Source organism: Schistocerca americana, chromosome 2 (genome assembly GCF_021461395.2).
Source record: "Schistocerca americana isolate TAMUIC-IGC-003095 chromosome 2, iqSchAmer2.1, whole genome shotgun sequence".
In the NCBI taxonomy this organism is placed as follows: Eukaryota; Metazoa; Arthropoda; class Insecta; order Orthoptera; family Acrididae; genus Schistocerca; species Schistocerca americana.
Genome location: NC_060120.1, coordinates 978,278,709 through 978,304,272, shown reverse-complemented (window position 1 = coordinate 978,304,272; position 25,564 = coordinate 978,278,709). Strand labels below are relative to the sequence as shown.

At 43.0% G+C, this 25,564-nt stretch overlaps 1 protein-coding gene across 1 annotated transcript in view; it reads left to right on the top strand.

Moving 5' to 3' along the window:
• The window catches only part of LOC124595235 (J domain-containing protein), a 104,943-nt gene extending 99,984 nt beyond the window's left edge, over positions 1-4,959 (top strand). Inside the window, exon 4 of the mRNA XM_047133893.1 lies at positions 3,697-4,959. Coding sequence (XP_046989849.1) covers positions 3,697-3,912 — 216 coding nt within the window. The 3' untranslated portion in view covers positions 3,913-4,959. The remainder of the gene's footprint in view (positions 1-3,696) is intronic.
• The last annotated feature ends 20,605 nt before the right edge of the window (positions 4,960-25,564 follow it).

Here is a 25,564-nt window from a genome sequence, read left to right as displayed (position 1 = left end):
ACCAAAAGTGTTTGAGAAAGCAGCCTATGATGATACACTGACTTATTCACCAAACAGAACCGCCCGTCAATTTGCCTTCCATAAAGGATTCTCTACATAGAAAGCAATAAGAGCTCACAGCTGGAGTTGTAGCAAAGCTAAACAAAAAGGTTACCCTGTACATACACTCCTAGAAATTGAAATAAGAACACCGTGAATTCATTGTCCCAGGAAGGGGAAACTTTATTGACACATTCCTGGGGTCAGATACATCACATGATCACACTGACAGAACCACAGGCACATAGACACAGGCAACAGAGCATGCACAATGTCGGCACTAGTACAGTGTATATCCACCTTTCGCAGCAATGCAGGCTGCTATTCTCCCATGGAGACGATCGTAGAGATGCTGGATGTAGTCCTGTGGAACGGCTTGCCATGCCATTTCCACCTGGCGCCTCAGTTGGACCAGCGTTCGTGCTGGACGTGCAGACCGCGTGAGACGACGCTTCATCCAGTCCCAAACATGCTCAATGGGGGACAGATCCGGAGATCTTGCTGGCCAGGGTAGTTGACTTACACCTTCTACACATGCGGACGTGCATTGTCCTGTTGGAACAGCACGTTCCCTAGCCGGTCTAGGAATGGTAGAACGATGGGTTCGATGACGGTTTGGATGTACCGTGCACTATTCAGTGTCCCTCGACGATCACCAGTGGTGTACGGCCAGTGTAGGAGATCGCTCCCCACACCATGATGCCGGGTGTTGGCCCTGTGTGCCTCGGTCGTATGCAGTCCTGATTGTGGCGCTCACCTGCACGGCGCCAAACACGCATACGACCATCATTGGCACCAAGGCAGAAGCGACTCTCATCGCTGAAGACGACACGTCTCCATTCGTCCCTCCATTCACGCCTGTCGCGACACCACTGGAGGCGGGCTGCACGATGTTGGGGCGTGAGCGGAAGACGGCCTAACGGTATGCGGGACCGTAGCCAAGCTTCATGGAGACGGTTGTGAATGGTCCTCGCCGATACCCCAGGAGCAACAGTGTCCCTAATTTGCTGGGAAGTGGCGGTGCGGTCCCCTACGGCACTGCGTAGGATCCTACGGTCTTGGCGTGCATCCGTGTGTCGCTGCGGTCCGGTCCCAGGTCGACGGGCACGTGCACCTTCCGCCGACCACTGGCGACAACATCGATGTACTGTGGAGACCTCACGCCCCACGTGTTGAGCAATTCGGCGGTACGTCCACCCGGCCTCCCGCATGCCCACTATACGCCCTCGCTCAAAGTCCGTCAACTGCACATACGGTTCACGTCCACGCTGTCGCGGCATGCTACCAGTGTTAAAGACTGCGATGGAGCTCCGTATGCCACGGCAAACTGGCTGACACTGACGGCGGCGGTGCACAAATGCTGCGCAGCTAGCGCCATTCGACGGCCAACACCGCGGTTCCTGGTGTGTCCGCTGTGCCGTGCGTGTGATCATTGCTTGTACAGCCCTCTCGCAGTGTCCGGAGCAAGTATGGTGGGTCTGACACACCGGTGTCAATGTGTTCTTTTTTCCATTTCCAGGAGTGTATATTTTCGTCTTCTTCTTGTTCTTCCGTCGGCCATTCGGCTTTCCCTCAACCTGTTGCAGCTACACCTGGTCCTTCCATCGTTTTGCAGGTCTTCAAATACATCTTTATCCTTGTGGAATATAGCGCCAAAAATGTAGTGGTAACCTTGATTTGTCCATTCGTAGCAGGTGCGATATCCATTTTTGTCAGTATTCGTCAACCTTACTGTTTATATCGAAAACATTTAATTCCTTCCTGACAACTGTGTTTCTTTTGTAGCCTAGCTTGGCGTATTCTGCAATGTACCTGAGGAATTTCATTTCATTGGCTTGTAATCTTATTTTATCTTCTTTTTCATTACCCAAGATTCACTTCCATACAGTAATGATGGTATTGACATACCTTTATAAAAATTTTAAGTATGATTCTGCTCTTACTTTACGTTGGAAAGCTCTTCTGATAGTGCCATTTAAGTAGTTAAATTTCACAATTTTGTCTTTTTGATCTAGGTCTCCCCTGTACAACAGGAAGGTTCGTAGAAATTTGAATCTATCTACTTGCTCTATAATCTTGTTGTCTTTAATTATTTTTTTCTTACTGGATTTTTTCCACAGAAAGCCATGGCTTTTGTTTTTCGGATTGATATTGACATATAATATATCTGGCATGTTTTAGTTCGTAGGCAGCTCTCTGCAGACCATCTTCATTATTCGAAATTAACACTTGGTCATCTGCGAATAACAGTCATAATGTAATCTTTTTGGTTCAAATTATATGTATAGTTCTTCAGTTTCATTCTCCATTGCCGTATAATGTCGTCAATGTATATGTTAAAAAGCAGTGGAGAGGCTGCAACCTTGTCGAGCTCCTAAATTAATAACCTTTGTTGTTTCTTCATTATCCCCAGTTATTTGGATTCTTGTATTAGCATAGATCTTTCGAACTACCTGTACAATGTGTCACCACAGCCTGGTGGAAGTCTTTCAATGGGGCACCACTTTGGCTCAAGTATGTGCACGTCACCTATGTTTCTCGAAAGAACGAGCATGGGCTAACCTTGCTTAACTTCAGTGACGAGGCGGGAGTGGTTTTATCAGATATTAACAGGGAGTTGGCTGCTTCTTGATGAGATCTATAGAGCAAATGAATAAAAATCAGTTTCAGCTTATTTTCACAATCACAGTTGAATCACCAATTCAGTAAAATAGCTATGCAATATAAAATGAAAATCCTCTCTAAAAAATGAGTATGGTAATATCAAAAACACCTGTAAGAGGTAAATTAGAAGTGGATGGTGTGTCAATTGGACAAGTAATGACTTTTAATTATTTAGGGACTCTTATCACCAGCTATAAACGTGGAAATGGACGTGAAAAACAAGGTGACAATGGCAGTAACGATAGGCAGATAACAGCAAAATACTATATCGTGAAATAAATTTGACAACTATGGGCAAAATAAAAAATGGGGAAGATAAAAAAAAGTTAAAGGAAATGGAGGTGAAGATACTAAGACAGATCCAAGGAGTAACATTGTGGGACAAGAGAAAAAATGTATGTATAAAGCATCTGTGTGGGATAAAAGATATATGTAAATACAGCGAGATAGGAGAACGAAATTGGAAGGATCACAAATGGTGGACCCCCACAAGACTAGTTAAAATTTGTAAACATGGAACGACCACGAGGAAAAGACTGTCAGATTATCACCCAAGAGATGGGACAATAGTTGCTCCAGTACATCCACAGAATGAGGCCAACAAGCAGGGCAATCAATAAATTAATTTATAATTATATAACCTCATATTTCTTAATAATTATACAATAAAAATAACGATACAAACTACCATTTGTTGTTTTCTATCTCTTTGATTTTAAGGTAAAGCTCTTAAACTTTCTAAGATTTACCGTTTTCTTAGCGACTTACCTAGCTTCTTCTCTTCTTGTTCTCCTGTTCTCCTTTTCTCCTTCTCCTCCTCCTCCTCCTCCTCCTCCTCCTCCTCCTCCTCCAATCTCCCTAAAGCAATTCTGCAGTACCACTAACTCATAATTTCCTTACCTTCAAAGTATGTTTGCTGATCCTTAAAAGTTTCACTTTATTTTGAAATTTTTTTTCATAAATCCTAATTTCATACTATTGAATATTTTTCAGTCAATGCACTGGACCACCCTGAAGACGAAAGATAGGATGCTGCCTGAAACTGCAGGTGAAGGTGGCAGCACAAGTGGCTCAGGGAGTGCTCCTCAGGCACACCGCCGGGCTTCAGAGGGAGGTGCAAATATACACTGGGGTGCTCGTGGCACTGTCAATTGGAAATCTGATGCTTCTAGTGAAGTTGTCAGCAAGTTCCGCAACTATGAAATTTAGACTGCTTTGCTATTGTAACTAATTTCCTGTTTGTGTCACAACCTGTAGAGAACTACATTCCATGGGTGTGATACCGTCTCTGTGTTGTACCGTACTTTAGACAATCTGCATGCTGTCTGTAATATTTCTGATATTTTCATACAGCAAGAAGTATTTCTATTGTCTTCCTTGTAACTCTACGATCTTACACATTGCAATTTTTGTTTCATATAATATATTTTATATATTTATATAGCCACCAACTATACACTTTTATTTTTCAGTGGCATCCAAATAAAAGTATTTTTAAATCTGCCACAAATGTAGAAAGCAAACTATCACCTTTTGCATTCCACTGACAGGTGTCTGAAGGCTAAAACATGACAAGTTACGATAATCAGTATTTTTATTTTTGTGATAAAGCATTATAATCAACAAAACATGAATTTAAGTATTTTGGAAACATGCTCAAGCATTTTTCACTATGAATAATGGAATTCCTATATTTTAAACTGAAGACTATTTTAAGTGAAGTGCAAGAGACGGGTCCTACTTAGAAATTTCCTGTGATAAACTTCCTTCTTACTGAATGTGGCTCCTTACCTGTAAATTTAATGTTACAATTAATGTTTGTTGTTAGGTGATATTAGTACCCAAATCTGAAGATAAACTAATTGTGTCATTCTATAATAAGTATTTGATGTGTGCATGATATGTTGGACATGTTTCAGAGTAGTACGAAAACAGGGTTCTGTTGATGAATGGTTATTAGGTAACTGAAAAAGGATTATAATCTATTATAAATGGTTTCAAAATTTATAACAAATTTGCAAGCTGGCATTGCAAATTTAAGTTAGTGAAAGTCACACTGTAAAGTAGTCATTGTTGTTTATATTACTTATTAGTATAATCTGTACCTGTGTTTTGGAGCTAAATGTGTTGCTACTTTGATATCCTGGGAAATCAACTCCACTTAAAGACACCATTAATTCTCAATGTGTGGATTTATCATGTACCTTCCATAAGTGTGTTTCCTGTATGTTTCAACAATAAATGTCTAACAAACTATAGTTTGCATTCTGACAAACAGTTAATAGTGTACAAGGTGACATATTCATGAAATATTTCATGTATGGTGAGTTACATGTAATTTTATGCTCAGATTTCAGTGCAGCATTTATCTATAGGCCCTATGTATGTTGGAAAATCGACACTTGGGTTCAAAATGTAGTGTGTGTGGGGTAGGGGGGAAGGGGGACGGGCGGGCGATCTCCTTAAAGGCACAGTTTTCATTACTTATTGTGTGTCTGTCAATGACTCATTACTTCCACCATTTTGATGAGTTGTCTTCTTTAAACCCAAATAATTCACATTCTGCCAGAGCTTTCATTAACATAACTGTACACAAGATGCTTAGCTTGAGTATATAATTAAGAATTAAATGTCAGTTTTTGAACAGATATCTTCCTAGCAATAACATAAAGATAGCTGTCCACTGCTCACAGAACATCGCTCAGTTTTTTAATATTTTCAACTATGCTGCTATGAGGGTCAGTCATCAGCTTTATCACCTCATAAAGTTACAATATATCACCTAAAATAATAAATTTTTGAAAATATAACTGAATATATAAAAAATCCTCTCACCAAAGGGCGGCAGGAGACAGCACATAGAATAATTATGGAAATGTGCCAGCTTCCGGAGCAGAAGAGGAAGATGGATAAAGGAAAAGGTTATTACGTAAACTGAAGGTGCAGGAGAGAAAGGAAAGGAACAGAAGAAACTGATATCAGCTGCATCTGGGCTTTATATGAAATCGGCGGCGACGACTGAAAATATGTACCACAACGAGACTCGATTCTGGGATCTCCTGCTTCCTAATCAGTTGCGTTAACCATTGCGTCATCCACACACTGTTTATCACAAATGCAAGGGCTATGAAAGTCCGAAAGAACAGGTATTACACTTTCATATAATTCATATATACACATTAAAAACGTTTTGCATCACCTCGGTTACGAGAGTTCCGGAACCTGTACAGAAAATTGGAATAGAGATAAACATTAACTTCACTCCCGACCTTTTTATTGCTCATGAAAACCACACATTGCATGTTGTAAAACCATACAGCGAGACCTTCAGAGGTGCTGGTCCAGAATGCTGCCTCTAATACCCAGTAGCACGTCCTCTTGCATTGATGCATGCCTGTATTCTCATGGTGTACAGCCATAAGTTCATCAAGGCAGTGTTGGTCCAGATTGTCGAATTCCTCAACGGCGATTCAGCGTAGATCCCTCAGAGTGGTTCGTGGGTCACGTAGTCCACAAACAGCCCTTTTCAATCCATCCCAGGCATGTACGATAGGGTTCATGTCTGTAGAACATGCTGGTCACAATAGTCGAACGATGTCGTTACCTTGAAGGAAGTCATTCACATGATGTGCACGATGGGGGGCGCGAATTGTCGCCCATAAAGACGAATGCATCGCCAATATTCTGCTGATATGGTTGCACTATCGGTCGGAGGATGGCATTCACGTATCGTACAACGATTACGACGTCTTCCTTGACCACCAGCGGCGTACGTCGGCCCCACAAAATACCACCCCAAAAGAGCAGGGAACCTCCACCTTGCTGCACTCGCTGTACAGTGTGTCTAAGGCGTTCAGCCTGACCAGGTTGCCTCCAAACACGTCTCCGACGACTGTCTGGTTAAAGGCATATGCGACACTCATTGGTAAAGAGAACGTGATGCCTATTCTGAGCGGTCCATTCGGCATGTTCTTGGGCCCATCTGTACCGCGCTGCATGGTGTCGTGGTTGCAAAGATATACCTCGCCATGGACATCGGGAGTGAAGTTGCGCATCATGCAGCCTATTGCTCACAGTTTGAGCCGTAACAAGACGTCCTGTGGCTGCACGAAAAGCATTATTCAACATGGTGGCGTTGCTGTCAAGGTTCCTCCGAGCCTTAATCCGCAGGTAGCGGTCATCCACTGCAGTAGTGGTCCTTGGGCGGCCTGAGCGAGGCATGTCACCGACAGTTCCTGTCTCTCTGTATCTCTTCCATGTCTGAACAACATCGCTTTGGTTCACTACGAGACGCCTGGACACTTCCCTCGTTAAGAGCCCTTCCTGGAACAAAGTAACAATGCGGATGCGATCGAATCGCGATATTGACCATTTAGGCATGGTTGAACTACAAACAACACGAGCCGTGTTCCTCCTTGGTGAGGAATGACTGGAAGTGATCGGCTGTTGGAACCCCTCCGTCTAATAGGCGCTGCTCATGCATGGCTGCTTACATTTTTGGGCGGCTTTAGTGACATCTCTGAACAGTCAAAGGGACTGTGTCTGCGGTACAATCTTCACAGTCAACGTCTATCTTCGGGAGTTCTCGGAACCGGTGCGATGCAAAAAAAAATTTTAATGTGTGTATTATGAATGAAGGAACAGGACTGGCGAGATTTAGGAAATGGGGAGAGTTATGGGAAAGTCGCCTAGAACCTCAGGTAAGGGAAACTTACTGGACAGGATGAGAAGGAAAGACTGATTTTTGGGGACTGCACCACAAGAGATTTGAAGCTTAAGTGCTTGAATTTGGACGACAGGGTAATACGCAAGACCTTTAAGCTCTCTAGTTTTCAAATCTCGTCCGGTGCAGTCCCCAAAAATAAGTCTTTCCTTTTAGTCCAATCGGTAAGTTTTCCATGACTTGATGTTCCGACGACTTTTCCGTAACATTCCCCATTTTCTAACCCTCGTCAGTCCTTTCCCTCCTTCCCTCATCCTTCCCCTCCACTCTCTCTGCCACAAGTAGTCACTGGCTCCTAAAGCTTGTGCATTTCCATGGCTTTTTTGTGTGTTTTCTCCTGCAACCGCTTGGTGAGTTAATTTTTCCTGTGTCCAATTACACTGAAGTTACAATAAGGTTCATTCGCAAGTACTAGTCTGAAGCCCGGGTTAAAATTAAAACCGCTGTATGGCAGTACCTTAGCATGCTGTTAACGAGCTAAAATAAATTGTTCAGCCTACTGATAAAGTCGAGTACTGTGCGGTGTCTAAAGGGGAACAATACTGCAAAAATTCCACCCGAGTTTGTGGAAGTGTATGGCAACACATCATCATACATCGCAGTTTCTCACGTAGTGCAGACGCTTCCAGAGTGATCAAACAGGTCTGAATGATGAATAATGAAGTATCAGATCATCTCTCCGTGAAGAACCAGGAACCGCCAGAGAAGTGAAGGCTCTGGTGCTGGAAGAGCACCAGATCACATTCGAGGCGGCAGTAAAAAAACCGAAAATCGGTAATGGAATAGTTTCCAAAATGTTGCATGAGTTGTTGAGCATGACAAAAGTTGCTGCCCACCGGGTTCCACGACAACCTACTCTCATTTAAAAAGCATAAAGAGTGTAGTGTGAATGTTGCAGCGGCGTCAGACTAATCCATAACCACCTAATCACTACGGCCGAGATCTCTGTGTATCATGACTCCTCACAAGGACGTAGGCAAAGGGCTGTCCGCATCAACTCATCCCATTCACGTAATTGAAATTGCACACGATCTAGTTGCCGAGTAGTGAAATTGAAAAATATTTTGATTTTCAATCATGCGACAAAAGAGGGCTACACTATCGATAGTCAGCAATGCCAACAATAGATTTAAACCCTTTATACATCCATAACACTTTCAGCTATCTCCCATCCCTATATTAGCCAAGACCAATTGTTGGCCTCGCTTGAGCTCAGTTGTTAGTCAGTTCAGTTTTACTTGCAGCTGAATTTAATCCAAGTGCTACCGTGTGTTACTTTTGTGCTGTATTTTGTTGCGATAGTTTCTAATTATGTGTGGGTTTGTAACAAGAAAGAAGAGGAAAATCGATTTTCATTCGTCCTATAGCATTACGGTAAGTAAAAATGTGTATGCACTACTCTAATAGCATATTTACCTATCTATAGTAGTTCAATATCAGCACTGGAGTTATTTGGAGGCTGGTAGAGCTCTGAGGTTGCAATATTTCAGTATTTACTAGGCTACGGAGCGGAAAATGTCATTAGAAACATTACATTAAAATTACATTAGGTTTGCTTGTGTCACCCAAAAATTGCGTTGCTCAACAAAAATATCACCCAAACGGCAATGATTGCATGTATTCAGAAAATGTGGTCAATATCCTATTATTAGTATCCAAAAAGGCAAAGTATCGCTCCATCTGGTCACCTGATGAGTACTCACTTATAAAAACCATTTCCGATACGGAACGATGGAGAGGGGTTTGTGAAATATAACTTTGTTTGCGGAAAACATAATGATGTTCGAAGCCGCCAGTTTTTCCACGACAAACGACTTTCAACAACTTATTATATGCATAATTGTTGCAACTGATTGCCGGGAATTATATATATATATTTGAATTACAAAAAACAAATACTAAAAAACAAAAATAAGTTGCATGGCGCGAGATTCGATCCAATGACCTTCGGATTACGAACCCGAGCGCTTACCGCTGCGCCACGACGCTGTGGAAAATTACTGATCGTAGAGAGTATTTCACCGCAACGGTTTCTTTTAACTGTCGATTTTCTCGACAACGGCTGAGAAGTGCATCTTGGTGCTTTGCCACATTACACCTCTGGCCATGAGCTTTGATTATGCGCAATATGAATCGAATCTGAATTTCACAATTGGCGGCCTCCCCCCTGTAAGACAATTTTATTCCGGAAATATCATTACCCTACATTATTATTTGGTAGCGATTTTTTTTTCGGTCAGTGTATTTTGAACATCTCTCACAAAATAAGCACTGTTGAAGCTTACGTTCGAGTGAATATTATACGAAAAATAGGTATTATGATCGAAACATTCCTATATCGTTTCTTATCTCTGAATTCTGTCCTTCGTTTTGTCTAACGCAATATAGAATCACTTTTGAGACATTCTGTAAAATTGCTGGAGACGTTCGGGATACATCTTAATTCATTACGTAGAATGTGCTACTTTTGTCCATTTTCAACAATAATGGAAGTGCTCAGTATCTTCTTCGCTGCTCAGCATTTACAAGTTAGAGACGACCCAGTGGATCAATATGTTCGTCTGACGATTACGTATTCTGATTAATTCGTTGCACGACCGTCCCGCATCTCTCTGACAGCGCCACTTCAACGTGAATCGCTCACGTTCCGTCAACGCCACGTGCGTGACTCACCGCCGCCAGACATCCACACCACGCGATTTCTGTGTGAATGGGGTCTTACGTTACCTTGATAACTGGCGTCCCCTGAATGGCATCCAGCCACTAAGTTAAAAATTAAAACAAGAATTGTCAATTTCTGAAATACTGGATCCCATACTATATGGGATGAACACTACAGAAAAGAAGAAGTATTGTAGTTTACTGGTATAGGGAAAAATAGTGTATCAGTAAAATAAAGGTGGCTCGCGTGTGAACCTTAAGCATGTATTACCTATACCGGGGAAAAGGAAGTAAAAACTTCCTATAGCGTTACTGAGAATAATATTGCCGATACGGAATCTACTTGCCCGACTCCACTGACAGTTCCGAAATTCCCATTATTGTGAAGAAGTGCGCTTACTTTACCTTTCACCTACGTATTCTTCAGTAGGCTAACTTAGGCGTCATTCTGTGCTAAGTGCTCCACCCTGGAAGATGCTGCCAGCTCACCCATCCTCGATTTTGTTGAAATTTACACAGAATGTTCATAAGAGACAAGTATGAACTACCGCGAGTTTCAGCCCTATTGCTTACTTGGTATTAGTGCTGTTTCCTTTTCGAAAAGGCCATTTTATTTGGCTCAGGAAAAGTGCGTAAAAAATGGTTTCAGCGAGTCATGGTTGCTGACCTAGTACAGCTAGGGTCCTGTAACTTGCCGTCCTGCAAACTTTTTGTACACATTTCGGAGCCACGAAATCACTACACACTTGCCGTCCTGCAAACTTTTTGTACACATTGCGGAACCACGGAATCACTACACACGGCGCAATTTCTCTTCAGATTTGATGACAAATTTTGTGACAAATTTTCCCCGTATTTTAACAATCAAAAGATAGTAAGAAGCAACTGATAGATGATCATTTTTCACTGTCAGAAAATTAGTGAATTGCGAACTTTTCCGTAAATGTATTCACCCTGTTACGCTTGTCGTAAACGCTGCAACAGAAAAAAATGAATGCATTCCTGTGGTATTCTTTCATTGTGGACGTTATTCTCTACAAGTGATGCACAGCCTATTTTACATCTGTATCTATACTCTCCAAACCACTGTGAAGTGTATGACAGAGGATACATCCCTACGTATCAGTTGTTAGGGTTTCTTCCGGTTCCATTCACATATGGAGTGCAGGAAGAATAATTGTTTAAATGCCCCCGTCTGTGCTGCAATTGACCTAATCTTGTCTTCATGATCTCTTTGGGAGCATTATGTAGGGGCTGTAGTATATTCGTGGAGTCATCATTTAAAGCTAGTTGTTGAAACTTTGTAAGTAGGCTCTCTCTTGATAGCTTACACCTGCCAAGATCTTGGCAGTTCAGTATCTTGAGCATCTCTGTGACACTCTCCCATGGATCGAACAAACTTGTGATAATTCATGCTGCTCTTCTCTGTATCCCAAAAGTCCTATTAGTCACGGTGCAAACACACTTGACCAATATTCTAGAAGAGATTGCACAAAGTACTGATACTGGCGAGACGCCTGATGGACATAGTGCTGCTGAAATGGTTCTGCAAAATACAGAAGAGAGCCATAACCAAAGACTTGTGTTATGCAACATGAAAAAACCAGAAATGAGGGATCCCTCGTCTATATGTTTTATTATCAGGTGAAGGCAATAGCTATGCATGTAGTACTAGGGGAAGTTGATGATGTTTGCCAATCATACACATGCAATGTTTCTTCCAACAAGGTGTTGGATAACTGCAGTGTACTAGGTGAGTTTTTCTTGGTGGTTCTATTGTTTCAAAATACGGAATCATTTACAGTAATATGGCAAGCACTGAAACGTGCACATGTGGATGATCCCCATATGCAACAGCATAAAATGAATGTACAGGTTCCCTCTATTCTAGAATGCGGGCAGTAGTATTCTGACGAAAAAACTGCAACACCAAAAAATAATTTTGTAGAGTAATGAAGTTTCGGGAATAGGCTACGTTTGTCCAGGTAACAAATATTTAAGTGATTACAGGTTAATATAAGGGGCGTTCAAAAATAAACGAGCCTGAGGCATAATAATAGAAACCAGTACCTGTATGCTAGAAGTATTGACCCTGTCTGTGGACACACTTGTCCAACTGTGACACAAGGCGGTGAATGGCTGTCTCTCAAAATTCCCAGGGCTGTGATGTTAACCAGTTCGGCTCGTACAGCTGGACGTCGTCGTCCAAGGTGAATCGTTTGCCCCTCAGAGCATTTTTAAGGAGACCAAAAATGGCCCCCTTCTGATTCACTTCCTGCAGCACGAGACAACAGTTACTGTCCAGCGTTACTCGCAAACCATGGCCACCTTTCGCCAAGCGATCAAATCAAAACGACCAGGCAATCTCACCCGTGGGGTTATTCCGCTCCACGACAATGCAAAGCCTCATACGGCCAAGCCAAATACAGGATATGTTACTGATGGGAACGTTAAACTGTACGTGGTCTTGAAAACAATGTGCCACTAGTTAGTACCAAGAAATTTGGGAAGTGGAGCACTGGGCTTTAAGTAGAGGATAGGTCCGGCCCACTCAAATTCCTTTTATTAATCGTGTCCTTTTAAATTAACGCATTCAAAATTGCAGCTCCACAGAACTCATGAGTTCTGCATCTCGACCCAAAGATGTGCTGGAGAAAGAGACCGGACACCAAGCACTGTTGCACGGCGCCACTGGGTCACGAGTTGTAGTTGGCGGGAAGAGCGCGTCTGTAAGAGCTCCTAGGGCAGCAGCAATTGGGGACAGAACATCGCTCTACAACAGAAACCTGAATAATCACGAACCATCAATCAACATAACTAGCTATCAGGTCTGCCCCTTTTAAACATACAATCAATAACACCAAAAAGTGACCGAGCTTACTAATGGAATTAATAAAACAATAAATTGAGGAAACTCATGAACTCTCCAACTTACATGATACACTCACACAAAAAAAATCGCGACACCAAAAAAAAAATTAATCTAGAGTAATGAAATTTCGGAAATACTTTTCTCTAGGTAACTTATTTAAGTGATTAACATTGCAAGTTGGAGAAAGAACCACTTGTATGAATATCAAGAGCTCAGATGGAAACCCAGCTCTAAGCAAAGAAGGGAAAGCAGAAAGGTGGAAGGAGTATATAGAGGGTCTATACAAGGACGATGTACTTGAGAGCAATATTATGGAAATGGAAGAGGATGTAGATGAAGATGAAATGGGAGATATGATAATGCGTGAAGAGTTTGACTGAGCACTGAAAGACCTAAGTCGAAACAAAGCCCCGGGAATAGACTTCATCCATTAGTACTACTGACAGTCTTGGGAGAGCCAGTCCTCACAAAACTCTACCATCTGGTGAGCAAAATGTATGGGACAGGCGAAATACCCTCAGACTTCAAGAAGAATATAATAATTCCAATCCCAAAGAAAGCAGGTCTTGACAGATGTGAAATTTACCGAATTATCAGTTTAATAAGTCACGGCTGCAAAATACTAACGCGAATTCTTTACAGACGAATGGAAAAACTGGTAGAAGCCGACCTCGGGGAAGATCAGTTTGGATTCCGCAGAAATATTGGAACACGTCAGGCAATACTGACCCTACGACATATCTTAGAAGCTAGATTAAGAAAAGGCAAACCTACGTTTCTAGTATTTGTAGACTTAGATAAAGCTTTTGACAATGTTGACTGGAATACTCTCTTTCAAATTCTAAAGGTGGCAGGGGTAAAATACAAGGAGCGAAAGGCTATTTACAATTTGTACAGAAACCAGATGGCAGTTATAAGAGTCGAGGGACATGAAAGGGAAGCAGTGGTTGGGAAGAGAGTGAGACAGGGTTGTAGCCTATCCCTGATGTTATTCAATCTGTATATTGAGCAAGCAGTAAAGGAAACAAAAGAAAAATTCGGAGTAGGTATAAAAATCCATGGAGAAGAAATAAAAACTTTAAGGTTCGCCGATGACATTGTAATTCTGTCAGAGACAGCAAAGGACTTGGAAGAGCAGTTGAACGCAATGGACAGTGTCTTGAAAGGAGGATATAAGATGAACTTCAACAAAAGCAAAACGAGATAATGGAATCTAGTCGAGTTAAGTCGGCTGATGCTGAGGGAATTAGGTGAGGAAATGAGAAACTTAAAGTAGTAAAGGAGTTTACCTATTTGGGAAGTAAAATAACTAAAAATGGTTCAAATGGCTCTGAGCACTATGGGACTCAACTGCTGAGGTCATCAGTCCCCTAGAACTTAGAACTACTTAAACCTAACTAACCTAAGGACGTCACACACACCCATGCCCGAGGCAGGATTCGAACCTGCGACCGCAGCAGCAGCGCGGCTCCGGACTGGAGCGCCTAGAACCGCACGGCCACCGCGGCCGGCTAGTAAAATAACTGATGATGGTCGAAGTAGAGAGGATATAAAATGTAGACTGGCAATGGCAAGGAAAGCGTTTCTGAAGAAGAGAAATTTGTTAACATCGAGTATGGATTTAAGTGTCAGGAAGTCGTTTCTGAAAGTATTTGTATGGAGTGTAGCCATGTGTGGAAGTGAGACATAGACGATAAATAGTTTGGACAAGAAGAGAATAGAAGTTTGCGAAATGTGGTGCTACAGAAGAATGCTGAAGATTAGATGGGTAAATCACATAACTAATGAGGAGGTATTGAATAGAATTGAGGAGAAGAGGAGTTTGTGGCACAACTTGACTAGAAGAAGCGATCGGTTGGTAGGACATGTTCTGAGACATCAAGGGATGACCAATTTAGTATTGGAGGGCAGCGTGGAGGGTAAAAATCGTAGAGGGAGACCAAGAGATGAATACACTAAGCAGATTCAGAAGGATGTAGGCTGCAGTACGTACTGGGAGCTGAAGAAGCTTGCACAGGATAGAGTAGCATGGAGAGCTGCATCAAACCAGTCTCAGGACTGAAGACTGCAACAACAACAACATTGCAAGATCACAGGTTAATCTAAGTGCGAGATAAGCCATTGCAAATTCGAAATGCTGGTACATTAATAACCGATGTAACCCGGAATGATGAATGCAAGGATGAAAATGTGCGTGCAGTTGTCAGTTTGTGGGATGTAGTTCCATGTCTGTTGCACTTGGCCGGTCAATAAAGGGACTGTTAATGCTGTTTGTGGATGACACTGGATTTGTCGTCCGATGATGTTCGTTATGTGCCCGACTGGTGAGAGATCTGGTGATCGAGCAGGACAAGACAACATGTCGACACTCTGTAAAGCACGTTGGGTTGCAATAGCGGTATGTGGGAAAGTTTTATCCTGTTGGGGAAAAAAACCCTAGAATTCTGTTCATGAATGGCAGCACAGCAGGTCGAACCACCAGACTGACTTACAAATTTGCATTCAGAGTGTGTGGGATAATCACGAGGGTGCCCCTGCTGTCATGCGAAATCACACCCCAGACAGTAACTCCAGATGTAGGTCCAGAATGTCTAGCACGGAGACAGGTTGGTTGCAGGTCCTTCACTGGTGTCCCTCCAACCATCACAGCTTCCATCGCAAAACACAACAGGCTTCCACCCTGCCCTCTAACGAGCTCTCGCTTGACACCACAGAAGTCGCAAATGGCAGCGGTTTGAGGTCAGTGGAAAGCACGCTACTGAGCCTCTGGACCAGAGTTGTCCCTGAAATAACCAATTTATAACAGTTCGTTATGTCGCTGTGGTGTCAACTGCTGCCGGCCGGTGTGGCCGTGCGGTTCTAGGCGCTTCAGTCTGGAACCGCGTGACCGTTACGGTCGCAGGTTCGAATCCTGCCTCGGACATGGATGTATGTGATGTCCTTAGGTTAGTTAGGTTTAAGTAGTTCTAAGTTCTAGGGGACTGATGACCACAGATGTTAAGTCCCATAGTGCTCAGAGCCATTTGAACCATTTTGTCAACTGCTGCTCAAATTGCTGCTGCAGATGCAGTAAGAAGATGCTCCAGAGCATACGCCGAACACGATTATCTTTCCTCTCGGTAGTGCCACGTGGCCGTCCGGAACCAGGTCTTCTTGTGAACATACATCCTCCTGACCACCGCTGCCAGTAGTCATGTACAGTGACTATATTTCTGCAAAGCCTTTCTGCGGTATCGTAGAAAGAACATCCAATATCTCGTAGATCTGTTACACGACGTCGTTCAAACTCTGCCTTAAAGACATTCTTGACTAACATCAAATCACCACGTCCAAACTCAAAGGTTAACTAACGCTAAGGACTGTTACAGCGTACATTTAAAGTAAACCTGATTTTTATTTTCATAGTGGCACTACTAGCGCCTTTCTTATGCACCTGGTATGCAACTTGAATAGACATCATCTTTCGGATGTAGAAACACGTTTACCAACTTTCGTTTATGTCGCACAGTCCTTTCTTGATGTTGTGATTTTACGAAATCATTGTAATTATAAATCTCTCTTAAGAGGCAAAACTAAATAGTTTCACAATTATTATTCTGATTGAAAGTTCTTTTAATAAAGATTCTAAAACCCACTTAAATCTCACAGTAATGTGGCGACACGTTCTAAAAAACATCTGTCAGACAGTGACAAGCGAATACAAAACACCAGATTTCGGCATACGAGGACATCACGTTTCACAGGGTTGACACACACCACACAGACCTCAGACGGTTTTAAGTTACACACATAGCATGTGTCTTCTTCGAAAAATTGTCTCAAAAATTCAGATGGGTCTTATATTTGAAATTAATATAAAGATGTCCAGTGTTTCCTTTGAAATTCCCGACAGTCTTAAAAATGGCCATATATTCGATGCCGCTGGAAACCTATCTCTAATTGGCAACATTGGTTTCAACTGGCAGCAGCAGTGCACCGATGCTACGAACATTAGTTGCAGAGATTCACAAGTTTGCTAACAGTGTCTTCCTCCCGCCCCACCAACACAAACCCAGAACACTGTATTGCCTTTCATGCAGCATTGCAGTCTACGATACCAGTGAACTTGAACTGAAAGTGATTTGTGTTATCGGTAACAGTACAATATTTTTGTTGGTAGCTTGTTTCGTTATGAAAAAAAGATATTCATATGTACGGGCTATAGATTGAAAGTAACAGCATATGCAAAAGAACATGGAAACAGAGCAAGTCCTCTACCACCAGAAAACACCATTCGCGACTGGTGGCCTAGTAAAGAAGAATTGATAAAAATGAGGAAGTCTAAATGTGCAAGTAGAAGACTGAATGCAAAAATCTTCGTTGATCCATTGTGGATGGTGGAACGACGGCTGGCATGAACTTCTTGATGCAATAATTTACCAACAGCCGCATGTATTGTAGAAATTTATTTTATTTTATGAACTTGTATGTGCTACAAGTTTCGGCATTACATTGATGCCATCTTCAGGCCCCACTCGTCATAGTCGTTCAATCGCTGTACACGGAAGGAGCCATATAACTGGATCCGTGAATCAAATCGTCCTGCAACAGCTCTTGGTGGCCAGGTGACACAGATAGCGATTTTACGACTATGACGAGTGGGGCCTGAAGATGGCATCAATGTAATGCCGAAACTGGTAGCACATAGAAGTTGATAAAGTAAAATAAACTTCTACAATACATACGGCTGTTGGTAAATTATTGCATCAAGAATGCAAAAATGGCCAAAACTACAAGGTGACGAATTGAAATGGATTCGAGGAGACGTCAAAATGGCATTTGAACTGATACAAAAATGACGCAAATACACACTCGTAAGCTAGCGTTACAGAGGAACATATCAGATTTCACGGGTGGAGTTGGTTAGTGCTACAGGTTTATGAAGCTTCATGGACTTGCAGGTGAGCCAAAACCAAAACATCTCAGAAAATTTCACAAGAGTATGAAGAGAAAATATTATCTTTCCATCACTTAATTATTCAACATTGAAAGAAGATTAGTGTGAAACTAAGGCAAATAGCGAGTATGGATGAAACCCCTCTGACATCTCATGCGCCGAGTAACAGAACTGTTGCCATGAAAAGTGCTGAAACTGTAACTATACAAACAAGTGGACATGCAAAAATGCACTACACTGTTGTCCTTCCATGTTGTGCTGATGGTACTAAACTTGCTCCAAATGATCTTTTTCAAGCAAAAAACAATGCCAAAACCTTCTGAAATACGCTAGATGTTGTTGTTTACGTACGTGACAAGTGTTGGACTGACGAGGCTGGTGTGAAATTATGGATTAACACAGTGTGGGAGAGAAGAACAGATGTTTTATAGAAGAAGAGTTCTCTTCTTGTGCTAGATCAGTTTAGTCGTCACTTGAAAAATTCTGTGAAAGGGAAAGTGAGACAGTGAAATACAGAGCTTCCTGTTATTCCGGGAGGACTGACTTTATAATTGCAACATCTTGATGTCTCGATAAATAAACCATTATGTATATGAGAGACGAATGAAACAAATGGATGATGTATGAAACTAACCAAACAAGTGAGTCAGTGGATAGAACAGTCGCGGACTAGAGTGAGAGAAGACATTGTCGTTAAATCTTTCAAGAAGTGCAGCGCAAGTAGCGCTCTCTATGGCAGTGAAGGTCATCTTCTATAAGAAGAGAACAACGATGACGAGGAATAGGAAGAAGAAGACGAAGAAGAAAAAGAAAGTTCAAGTGATGATTTTCAGCGATTTTAAAGGTCAGTTTGATTTTATAAGCTAAGAATTTTTTTTAGTCTGTCTTTACAGTCTAACAATAAAAATGGTAAAAAGGTTATTTCTTAAAAAAAACGTGCTTAAAAATTGAGCTGCGTCTTATAGTCGGTAGCGTCTTAATAGTCCGCAAAATGCGGTACCACAAAACCACAAGTAAGCAGCAATCATCTCTGAGAATATTTCTCGTGGAGAAAACCGTCTCTAACGCGGTAAAATATTTATTAACCGGTAACCATTGTTAATCAATTTTTTATTGCAGCCGAGACTATTTTTAATCCATTTTTAACAGCAATAATTTCTAGGACTCCCAGTCTACTGGACACCGATTTACTGATACCCACATTATAGCCCACATAGTTTCTTAAAACTGCTTGTCTCAATAGCTATAATATCACATTTAGACATTAAATTCCATTTGATCTTATAATATACGAGTAGAAGGAATAGTACTTTATTTCTACTAGCACTAGCCGTAGCTTAATTTAGATCTTAATCCTTGGCGGGTTTTAGCCCCTTATCACTAGGTAGGCACTAGCCCTGTGAACACAAGTTAGCCTCTGCTTAAGACGATAGCTTGCGCGTAGGCGGAAAATTTAGCCTAATTAACCATTGGCTTACTAATCCGTAATATAACACACTGGGCAAGGCAGTGAACACTTTTCACGCGTAAGCAGGACATACAACAACTGTGCTCAACAACAGATGGTTGAGTATCGAACAACCATTTTATGCCCTAAAGCCACCTCAGGTAACCCAACCTTGTTTTCCTCAGTGTTTCGCTCAGAAACGCAAAGCCACAACAGTACAAATTAATACAACAATATCACTAGGCATGCTGACTGTGAGTGCTTTCAAAATCATTTAAGTGATACAAGATCAAACAACAAATAATGCGGTTGATAATGGCTCCGAAAGCTCACTAGCTTTCTGTACCGTCACAGCTCATGTCATCGGTCAATACAACGAAGACAGTTTGACGCCAGGACAACTTAACCTTACGTGAGTCAACTGCTAACCTTTCGCAATAGCGATGAAGGAGCCACTTAAAGTAATAAAAGGAAGCAGGCTTATTTATTCTATCCTTTCGGTGAGTAACTGACATCACTCACCGTCGCTTGACCGCCTGGCCGGATAGAGCCCAGTTACAAGGAGGCGAATGCCTTTCTCGCCGCAGTTCAAAGATACCAAACTCAAAAATACCATTGACAGAACAGGGTATTAGATCAACAACCGTAACTCGTGGATTGTGCCATAGTGTCACACAAACCACAAACAAGTGTCTCCCAACTAGCAACAATGCGTTAATGTGGAACCACTCACGCAGGAGCAGATTTCAGTTTCCCATACGGGACTATGCAAAGTGTGAACGATTACCATCAAATGTTTTGAGCCAACAAACGAAGTACATGCACGTATCTGGAAGATACCCTGTGGCATATCACATCACTCTGCTCTGCGAAAGACCGCCCCAAAGACCTCTAGAAAAATAACCTCACGTCTTACGTGCACCAGACAACAACAAACACTACCCCAAAGACCATCGACCAACCTCCGTACTGTTCCACGCCACAAACAAAGAACACCAAAACCACGTTGGCTGACCCCAACTCGTAGTAACGAGCTATCAGCAACTACGCAACTTTGGCGAACGCACTTGTAATAACGGAACACCTACAATAGAGTAGACAGTTCCGCAATCACCTGTCAATACTACAATGGCTAGTCACAACTCGTAGTAACGGATCATTCAAAATAGAGAAGACTCATTTCTGCACCGACCTATCAAAAACTACACTGGGTAGTCACAAGTCGTAGTAACTGAGCATTTACAACAGAGCAGGCAGAATTCCGCACCTATCTATGAAAACTACGTTGGCTAGTCACTAATAGTAACGGAACACTAGCAACAGAGCAGACAATTCCGCACGTTGCTATCAAAACTTCGTTGGCTAATTACAAGTAGTAACGGAACACTCAGAACAGAGCAGACACAATTCCCGAACGAGCTATCGAAACTACCCAACGTTGGTGAACAGTCAGAATCACAGCAACATGTGACCGTGTGACTCAGTAATCAAAGTCCACAACGCACACGCTACCGCTGTATGTCAACACAGTGGAAGTTGGCTTCTAGCTCCGTCAACTTTTATTTTAGGACTTCGTCATCAGAATAGAAACTGTCATCCCAGACTGGTGTTCAAGGTGGCGCAACAGAGGATGTAGATCGATTGAATTTTAGAATACTCGAATGTTATTTCCGTATCGCAATTTGTTAGTCGCTCTACGTTGTTTGTTCGACTAAAAACAAATTAAAGAAGTATATGACTTCTTTTCTGAACCACTGAAGGTTCCGCACACACATTGAGTAAGATGGACATTGCAAATAGTAATGAAATCTGTCCAAGGCCGATTGGCACCACATCGAAGTGCTGATTGCGTCTTCCATGGTGGAAACGCTGAAAGATACAACTCATGATACAATGAATAATGAAATGAAACAGGTGGACCGGGGGATTTATCACAAGTAAATCATTTGAGTAACTCGAAATAAGTTACACCACTGGCCATTCAAATTGCTACACCAAGAAGAAATGCAGATGATAAACGGGTATTCATTGGACAAATATATTACACTAGAACTGACATGTGATTACATTTTCACACAATTTGGGTGCATAGATCCTGAGAAATCAGTACCCAGAACAATCACGCCTGGGCGTTTAATCAAACAGACATTGGATGGCGTATACAGGTACAGCTGCCCATGCAGCTTCAACACGATACCACAGTTCATCAAGAGTAGTGACTGGCGTATTGTGACGAGCCAGTTGCTCGGCCACCATTGACCAGACGTTTTCATTTGGTGAGAGACCTGGAGAATGTGCTGGCCAGGGCAGCAGTCGAACATTTTCCGTGTCCACAAAGGCCCGCACAGGACCTGCAACATGTGGTCGTGCATTATCCTGCTGAAATGTAGGGTTTCGCAGGGATCGGATGAAGGGTAGAGCCACGGGTCGTAACACATATGAAATGTAACGTCCACTGTTCAAAGTGCCGTCAATACGAACAAGAGGTGACCGAGACGTGTAACCAATGGCACCCCATTCCATCACGCCGGGTGATACGCCAGTATGGCGATGACGAATACACGCTTCCAATGTGCGTTCACCGCGATGTCGCCAAACACGAATGCGACCATCATGATGCTGTAAACAGAACCTGGATTCATCCGAGAAAATGACGTTTTGCCATTCGTGCAGCCAGGTTCGTCGTTGAGTACACCATCGCAGGCGCTCCTGTCTGTGATGCAGCGTCAAGGGTAACCGCAGCCATGGTCTCCGAGCTGATAGCCCATGCTGCTGCAAACGTCGTCGAACTGTTCGTGCAGATGGTTGTTGTCTTGCAAACGTCCCCATCTGTTGACTCAGGGATAGAGACGTGGCGGCACGATCCGTTACAGTCACGCGGATAAGATGCCTGTCATCTCGTCTGATAGTGATACGAGGCCGTTGGGTTCCAGCACGGCGTTCCGTATTACCCTCCTGAACCCACCGATTCCATATTCTGCTAACAGTCATTGGATCTCGACCAATGCGAGCAGCAATGTCGCGATACGATAAACTGCAATCGCGACATGCTAAAATCCGACCTTTATCAAAGTCGGAAACGTGATGGTACGCATTTCTCCTCCTTGCACGAGGCATCACAACAACGTTTCACCAGACAACACCGGCCAACTACTGTTTGTGTATGAGAAATCGGTTGGAATCTTTCCTCATGTCAGCACGTTGTAGGTGTCGCCACCGGCGACAACCTTGTGTGAATGCTCTGAAAAGCTGATCATTTGCATATCACAGCATCTTCTTTCTATCGGTTAAATTTCGCGTCTGTATCACGTCATCTTCGTGGTGTAGCAATTTTAATGGCCAGGAGTGTAGTACATTCTGAAATCCCTACAACGACAGCTCATGAAGCTTACATCATGGAAGTTGAGAACAGAAAGCTAAGTTCGAACAGCCAGGATTCTCCTAGCTGCTGTAGGGTTTGAAAATGTTTAGGCTAATTTTTACATAAACTATAGGTTTAAAAAAGGATTATTGCAATAGGCGCCGGGCCTGTTCACCAGCCAGAACTATTCTCTCCGCAAGACGCTCACGCATTCTCTACCCTCCTCGGTGCAAGGGCCTTCGGTCGCCGTCGCCAACGCAGGATGGATCCCCAAGACACCCGCCAAGAGCCGGAGGGGCGGGAGTTAGAATTACCGCGGTGGACCTACAGCTGCCTCAATCTCCCCCTCCAATGCTAGGCTACCGGTACTTCGGTGAGTCCAAGGTTACCCGCACAGTAGATTTAATTGGAGAAAGATTTCAGTTGGGATACGTGAGCTTGGTCTCTCCTAGTGCTCTCACTCTGTACAAGCGTTGTATCGCAAAGTGTCCCTTGAACCTTGGCGAGAACATTTATACACATTCGCACTGGCTTTGCTCAAGGCGGTGAAGTTCTTAAGAAAAACTTTATCCCCAATCTGATAGGTACTGCGTTTCATCTGTCTTACCGTTCCGTTTATTATGCGTCGCCCTTCTACATCTACATCTACATTTACACTCCGCAAGCCACCCAACGGAGTGTGGCGGAGGGCACTTTACGTGCCACTGTCATCACCTCCCTTTTCTGTTCCAGTCGCGTATGGTTCGCGGGAAGAACGACTGCTGGAAAGCCTCCGTGCGCGCTCGAATCTCTCTAATTTTACATTCCTGATCTCCTCGGGAGGTGTAAGTAGGGGGAAGCAATATATTCGATACCTCATCCAGAAACTCACCCTCTCGAAGCCTGGACAGCAAGCTACACCGCGATGCAGAGCGCCTCTCTTGCAGAGTCTGCCACTTGAGTTTGCTAAACATCTCCGTAACGCTATCACGCTTACCAAATAACCCTGTGACGAAATGCGCCGCTCTTCTTTGGATCTTCTCTGTCTCCTCTGTCAACCCGACCTGGTACGGATCCCACACTGATGAGCAATACTCAAGTATAGGTCGAACGAGTGTTTTGTACGCCACCTTCTTTGCTGATGGACTACATTTTCTAAGGACTCTCCCAATGAATCTCAACCTGGCACCCGCCTTACCAACAATTAACTTTATATGATCATTCCACTTCAAATCGTTCCGTACGCATACTCCAAGATATTTTACAGAAGTAACTGCTACCAGTGTTTGTTCCGCTATCATATAATCATACAATAAAGGGTCCTTCTTTCTATGTATTCTCAATACATTACTTTTGTCTATGTCAAGGGTCAGTTGCCACTCCCTGCACCACGAGCCTGTCCGCTGCAGATCTTCCTGCATTTCGCTACAATTTTCTAATGCTGCAACTTCTCTGTATACTACAGCATCATCCGCGAAAAGCCGCATGGAACTTCCGACACTATCTACTAGGTCATTTATTTTTATTGTGAAAAGCAATGGTCCCATAACACTCCCCTGTGGCACGCCAGAGGTTACTTTAACGTCTGTAGACGTCTCTCCATTGAGAACAACACGCTGTGTTCTGTTTGCTATAAACTCTTCAATCTAGCCACACCGATGTCGCGTGTCCATCAGTGGGAAGCTACAGTGCCTGGTGTCCGGTCTCCTTCGACAGCACACCACTGGGTCCGAAATGTAGGACTCGGAGTTATCAGGCGACAGTGCGGAACTGTATCGAACGCCTTCCGGAAGTCAAGCAAAATGGCATCTACCTGGGAGCCTGTATCTAATATTTTCTGGGTCTCATGAACAAATAAAGCGAGTTGGGTCTCACACGTTCGCTGTTTCCGGAATCCATGTTGATTCCTACAGAGTAGATTCTGGGTTTCCAGAAATGACATGAGACGCGAGCAAAAAACATGTTCTAAAATTCTACAACAGATCGATGTCAGATATATAGGCCTATAGCTTTGCTCATCTACTCGACGACCCTTCTTGAAAACTGGAACTACCTGTGCTCTTTTCCAATCATTTGGAACCTTCCGTTCCTCTAGAGACTTGCGGTACACGGCTGTTAGAAGGGGGGCAAGCTCTTTCGCGTACTCTGTGTAGAAGTGCCTTCCTCCAGTGCTCTTTAATGCCATTCTGTGAGATCCTTTGTGACAAAAGGTGATCAATTTCCCATATATTACTTAGGGCAGAGTTGGGTGCAAAAGCAAACGTCAAGCTCACAGGAATTCTCTAGTGACTTTCATGCATAGCAGTGTTACAAGCATACGCATAGCAGTGTCAGAAGCATACCAACTCAATGTCTCATCCCATTTCGTTTGACTGTGGTGGTGGTAGGCAACAGAGGATGTAAATCAACGCCGTGCGCAAATTACATTTCATCCTCTCGGCATACTATGGGTTGGGGTAGTAAGGAGTAGTTCTATGATGACTAACCCAATTCCAAGCCAATTTTCTTAAATAATCTGGAGGTGAAAGTAGTCGCGTTGTCGGACTCCACAACCTGGCTCAGACCATTCCGAATATTTGCTTTAAGGAACTCACGGCTGCCTGAGCCGTGGCTGCCCTCTTGCGGAAGAACCATGTCAGTCTAAAACAAAAGCATCAACAACGACGAAAATATACTGGTTTCCGGCTTCAAATGAGAAAAAGGGCCTTTGAATTCAACATACATCCCATCCATCGGCTTCTCAACCAGTCTGAAAGACAGATGACCTAACTTTGGTATGTTGGGTAGGTTTATTTACAGCACATTCCTCACGAATTCCTTGATATCAGTATCCATTCCCGGACAGACGTAGTGCTCCCTAACCTTTCCTCTTGTTTTTTTGG